The 6,000-nt window shown below is 38.3% G+C and overlaps 1 protein-coding gene across 2 annotated transcripts in view; it reads left to right on the top strand.

Moving 5' to 3' along the window:
- KIF26A (kinesin family member 26A) overlaps positions 1-5,486 on the top strand; it is a 130,303-nt gene extending 124,817 nt beyond the window's left edge. For both annotated transcript variants that reach the window (XM_054028426.1, XM_054028428.1), the window contains 4 exons: positions 2,195-2,385; positions 2,859-2,879; positions 3,241-3,391; positions 4,043-5,486. In XM_054028426.1, the coding sequence (XP_053884401.1) occupies positions 2,195-2,385; positions 2,859-2,879; positions 3,241-3,391; positions 4,043-4,221 (542 nt within the window). In that variant the 3' untranslated portion in view covers positions 4,222-5,486. The remainder of the gene's footprint in view (positions 1-2,194; positions 2,386-2,858; positions 2,880-3,240; positions 3,392-4,042) is intronic.
- The last annotated feature ends 514 nt before the right edge of the window (positions 5,487-6,000 follow it).

Genomic DNA, 6,000 nt, shown 5'->3' on the forward strand with positions numbered 1-6,000 from the left:
GGCCTAAGTATTCAATAGGAAATGATTAACCATCTTCCCAGAGTAACTTAATACTAAACTGTCAAAGTGGATTTGAGACTTGCTTCTGCTGGATTTAAGCTCTTAGGAAAGCAGTGCTAGAGAAACTCATCCTGGGAACTGATCCTACCATTGAAGCCTACTCCTTAATCTTGCAACCCCTTCCATGTAAGTAGCCCCTTGTGTCCACATGAAGCCCCAATGAGTTCACATTGGGACCACTAGGTACCATGAAGTTCATCTGCTTTGTGTATGTGATCGACTCCATCTGTTTATTGACTTCAGAGGGGTTTCATCTGCTGGTTGCAGGATTGGGGTTTTAGTTGATGGGGAGGATCAGGCCTGTAGCTGTGAATCAGACTGAATAACTTGAGGTTGTGGAAAGGATGCCCAGTTGATTACAAACCCAGAATTGATTAATTTAATGTGGCCCAGCTGCCTGGCAGTCCCATATTTTGCAAGGATTCATTTATTAAGAATATTTATACCAGTTAACTCCTTAAGCACATACAGCATAGATCTCACTTTCAATGAGGCCTGGTGAGCTTTTACCTCTGTTATTGACCATTTGTAAAGTTTATAAAGTAACTGACCTGATCTCATAGCACTTGACTCCAATGTAGGAGGCCCAGGTTTGGAGAGGGCCTCAGTCAAACTCTTCTAAGCAGCAGTGCAGTGTTGCCCTCCCAGATGCACTCAGCTGCGGCCACAAGAACAGAGGGAATAATTATAAGATGTCACACCTCTGGTTTTCCCCCATGAGACTCCAGACACTGAGGAGAATTTTACTTCACTTCTCCCTCAAAGATTGCGTCCTGTGATGGGAAAGTTTTGGAAGCAACTCCTTTGAAAGCTCCTCTGTACCTCCATTAAAAGGGAGTCACTAGAGGGTAATGTACATTTCTCTCACTGAGCTCTGAGTCAGCAAGCATGAAGCTGCTCAGACTGCCCGTGACAAAGAGCACAAGCTGTAATATCATTCTTACATTTCAACTTGTTTTGGTGTCATTGGCTCCAGTGATCTGGGGATCAGTGCCACTGGCTTCAGTATTGCCTGGACATGCCCTGTACACTTGTTGATTAATGACAGATGCATTGGCATCACTAAGAACTAGTCTTTCAAAAAGTAGAGGGTGACACACGACTGTAAAAAAATGCCTGCACCAATGCACTCAGCTTTGTATGGGCAAATACCAGCACGTGCCCAGGTGCCCAAGACAGTCTCTGCCTTGTGAAACTTTTGCCCTGATGCATCTTGGTAACAGTGTTGCTTGTTCTTAAATCTGGGAGACCCTTGTTAAGTGGCAAGTGAATTTCCTGGTTCCCTGGCCTTTGCAGCTTTGTTGCATTGTGGAAGTGATGTGCTTGGACACAAAAGAGGAGAATTAAGGTTGTAGCATAGCTAGTTGCTACCCTAAATGCCAGAAGCCTTCAACTCCCACTGAAATAATCCCACAGCATCTTGCAGCTTGGATGCTGAGTTTAGAGGAGGCCATGTGCCAGTTCAGTTGGCCAACAGGCGGCTGTTATGGTAGAAGACAAAGGGGGGTGGGTTATGCAACGGGGTGGAGTGAGAGAGTGGTTCTATAGAATGAAGTGGAGAATCTCATCTGAACAAGTCTTGCTTGGAATTAACCTAGGCATAGAACAAATAGCCTGTCAGAATCCTCAAACGTTATCAGCCTCGTCACATAACCTACTTGACTACTTTTGCCAGAGTGAAGAAATGAATGAGATCATACTTGCTCACCAAAAAGAAATGTACTCACTCATGAAAGTGAGTAAACAAAATTTGGGAAGGCTGGCATAAGGAACTAATGCTTAGATGGCCCTTGGGAGAGCTACTACTGCTGTTTACCACCACCAGACAAACAAGGAGCATGCCAAAGCTCATCAAAACAGTAAGGCCCAGATCCTTAAAGCTATTTAGATGTCCGACTCCCATTGATTTCAGATTGCAGTTAGGTACCTAATACCTTCAAAGATCTGGCCTAACTGCCTTACATTATTTTATTAAAAGAAAAGGATAAAAAAAAAAGCATTTCCCCCAAAGTATCCTAAAAACCTGTATATTTCCTTTGTTGTGTCATATTTTGCAATATACTAGTACTCCTAGGTTTTGGATGCATAACGTCCCATGTGATGCAAAATACTTTTTTAAAAAAATGTATTTAAGGTCTCCAGCGTCGCAGACTGATTCCCGCTCCATTGCCTGATGCTACATCCCTAGGAAGAAAGCCCAGTGTCACTGGCCAGTGGGTTGATCTACCACCTTTGCCAGGCACTTTAAAAGAGCCATTTGAAATTAAAGTTTATGAGATTGATGATGTGGAACGATTACAGCGACACAGACAAGAGGAAACTGAGGTCAGTACATATTTTACAACGACTCCAGACAACTTAAATTACAATATACAGGCAGAATCACTGCTTGAATGCTAGTTTGGTATTCAGGAAATTGATTGCAATTAAAGCACTATAATTATTAATTTTACAATTCATATGTTGGGGTGCCCTTAACGTAGAAAATGAAAATAATTACTGTCTACAATTAATTGTGTTCAACATGACTGATGGTATGAACGGAGAATACCAATGAATACATTATGAGAAGATTTTATAATCTTAGCCTGCCTGATGAAACTTTACAGCCTCTCTCTACTATGGGGTCATTAACTCTTTATGTAAATGACATAAAGTATCCTGGTTAGAATTCTATTAAATCAGGGATATTGTGATTTTAATTTACTCATAATTGGAAAACAATTCACTTAATTCATTTTGGAGACCAGAGTTCTGTAGTCTTCTGATGCCTTTTTTTCCATTTTTTTCCAAAATAGCCTTTCCAGGATGTTGAAAAGGTAAGAATGCTTTTATGTAACTACAAATTCCTATGTCTTAATGTTCTTAAAGAGTTCGGAGTTTCATTTAACATTATTAGACTGTTTATTATTTGCACTAATGGAGAAAATAATTTCTCTATAAACAGTAGCAATTTCAGAGTATATTAGAGATGTATGTTAATTCAGAAAAGTGCAATAAATGCTTAACTGATTGCGACATGCTGTTTCTGTAGATTAGAATCCATTAATGCACACTTCAAGCGAAGAGAAAAAAACCCTGTTAAATGTTACAGTGTAATGAGGTGGGTAGGGTTTGGGTGGTGCTGACAGAGGCCAGGCCAGACAGATTCATGAAGTGGTCTTTCTGTGCCTTTTAAAGGGTCTGATGTATTTCAATACCAAGCTGAAGATTTTAGAAAGGCGCCATCAGCGGATTAGAGAAGTGAAGGCAAAGCATGAATGTCTGAAGGAAGAGTTGGAAGAGACAAAGTGCAGATTGATGATGGATCCAAAGAAGTGGAAAGAAGAGTGTAAGTTTTTCGCCAAAGTCACTGTGATGCTCAGATCCAGCAAGGAACTTATGCACATGCTTAACTTTCAGTAATGAGTAACTTTAACTTATTTAACTTTAAGCATGTGCTTAAATTGCTAGCTGAATTGGGGCCTTAACAAACTTTGCCCAGCAATGAAGTTTGGTATGGTATGGGACTGCTTTGCAATACTGGGGTACTGTAAGTAGAATTCAGAAACTAGCAAAGCAGTCTAATCAGACGAGAGAGGCAAAACTATACAAAGACTGAAATAATAATAATAATAATTAATAAGTACTGTATATAGTGCTTTATAGCCATAGAGGTATTTTATACTAGGGAATAAGTACTATTACCCTCATTTTGCACATGGGAAACTGAGGCGTTGAAATCAGAGCCTTATTCCAGCAAAGCACTTAAACATATGCTTACATTCTTTGCTAGATTGGAGCCTAGGGTTGGAATTCTGACTCCAGTGAAGCTAATGGCAAAAGTCACTTGAGCTGAATGGGGACAGGCTTTTACCCTAGGACTTTGTTTCTTACATGATGACACCAATTACTGCTGACTGAAGATGTTAAATTCTGCATCTGAAATAATGTTTTATTGTAGACAGTTTCTCATATAAACATTTTGTTTTTTTGCTAACAGTTGAGGTTGACCCTCACCTTGATAAGGAGTCTCAGGAGTATCTGGAGGCGCTGGAACAAGTGACAGAGGAACTAGAGCAGTGTGTTAATCTGTGCAAGTCACATGTCATGATAGTGACCTGTTTTGATATCGGAATGATATCCGATGCACAAGATGGAGTTCGAGAAGTGGAAGTTTGAAGGTGGTTTTTCAAGGGACTTTAGGAAGTGCAGCCAAACTGTCCAACATGAAGAAGAAAAAGGACTCGGAAGTGAAAGTGGAAATGTGAAGACATAAAGCCACAATGAATGTTGTAGAGACTGATACAGATGAGGAATTGGAATGTTTATAAATCATTATGGTGCCTCTACGTGACCTGAACTGTACAAAGATTAAAAATAGAAATAAACGTTGTTTCTAACAGAGAAAAGCAGAAAAATCTAGGGCAAACCAAGACTTTAAAAAACAAATAGAAAACAATGAAAGTGCCTTTAAAATTCATTTGATTTTCATTTTTGTATTTGGTGCTAGAATTAAAGCCAGCAAACCTAAGCAGACCACAAAATGTATTCCTATAAAATATTTTATACTGTATAGTGTATTTATGACTATATGTAAAAAAACCAACATTGTAGCACAAGCAATAAGTAAATTATGTTTTCATACCTGAACTTGCCTTCTTGTTTAATAGAAAAGCTGTTTTATGTAGCAGAACTAAAATTGTATTATAATTGTTTTCTTGGTTAGGATTCAAGATATTTTTATGAACATTTACCTATTGAAAAAGTGTATTATGGAATTTCAAGATGATTGTTTTACGTTCTGTTTTTGTATTATTCCTTTTTCAGATCAAAATAAATGTTTGGGTTCCATTTATATATATATATAAAATATTAACTGCTTAACTACTTCCTTGGTTACTAACCTCTGTTTTCATGGATCTGATCTTTTTAGAGTTGTTAACCGAACTCGAGGAAATCTAGAAAGGGCATTGTGGTTTGTTTTTCTCTGACTACAGGAACTGAGAATTATGTTTTATTACCAAAACCATAAAACAAGCAAAAAAAAAAAAGAGAGTTTTTGTAAATTTTAAGTTAGGTCCATATTTTTATATAGTTTTGACTATAAATAAAGGTTTTTGCATTATGAACTTTTAAGACAAATAGTATATCTTTTTACAGTTTTTCTAAGGAAGGCAAACCCTCAGGATCAAGTTTATACATGCTGCATGAGATTTGTGCTTTTTTGAAGGAGACCACCTAAGTGTGGAAACTATTGATAAATTTGTTGCCAAACGAATACTTTTGAAAAGGTTTAATAGTGTATGTAATATCACATTTCATAATGAATCATATTTTCTGATCATCTTGCTTTTTATGGGTTTTTTCAAATCCTTTGTACAAATGTGTATTATAACAGCTTGCTTCAGCTTTTATCTGTGAATAAAAGATACATCTATTGTTAACATTGCTTCTTATTATTTACATGATTTTCTATATGCTGCAATACAATGTTAGGAGTGCAAGGCACAATTATATAGGCGTTAGATTTTTAAGAGGTATTTAGGTACCTAACGATGCATGTCTTTCCCCTGGTCATACAGGAAATCTGTGGCTATGCTGGGAATTGGACTCAGGTCTCCTGAATCCAAGTTTAGTTTTGTTAAATATTTTTTAAAACATTCTGATTTCAGTGGAGTCGGGATTTCACCCAATGGGAAGACTCCCACCCAAGGTGATTTACGGTTTATTGGGCCCGATCCATCTCCACATGGGAGTTGGGTTCAGTTGTCTCTATGGCACTAGCCCAGTATCCCTGAGGCTGTGCATTGTCCCACTTCTCCCTCCCTCCTACTAATTAGCAGGGAATTTGCAAGAACGTTAACATACACGCCTCCTCCTCATTAAAGGCAGAGTTTCTTCAGGGGAAGGAAACTCTGGCAATGTGAGCTGGAAAAAAGTCACCGCTAATCCAGAGCC

The sequence above is a fragment of the Malaclemys terrapin genome, chromosome 4 (assembly GCF_027887155.1).
Source record: "Malaclemys terrapin pileata isolate rMalTer1 chromosome 4, rMalTer1.hap1, whole genome shotgun sequence".
Classification (NCBI taxonomy): domain Eukaryota; kingdom Metazoa; phylum Chordata; order Testudines; family Emydidae; genus Malaclemys; species Malaclemys terrapin.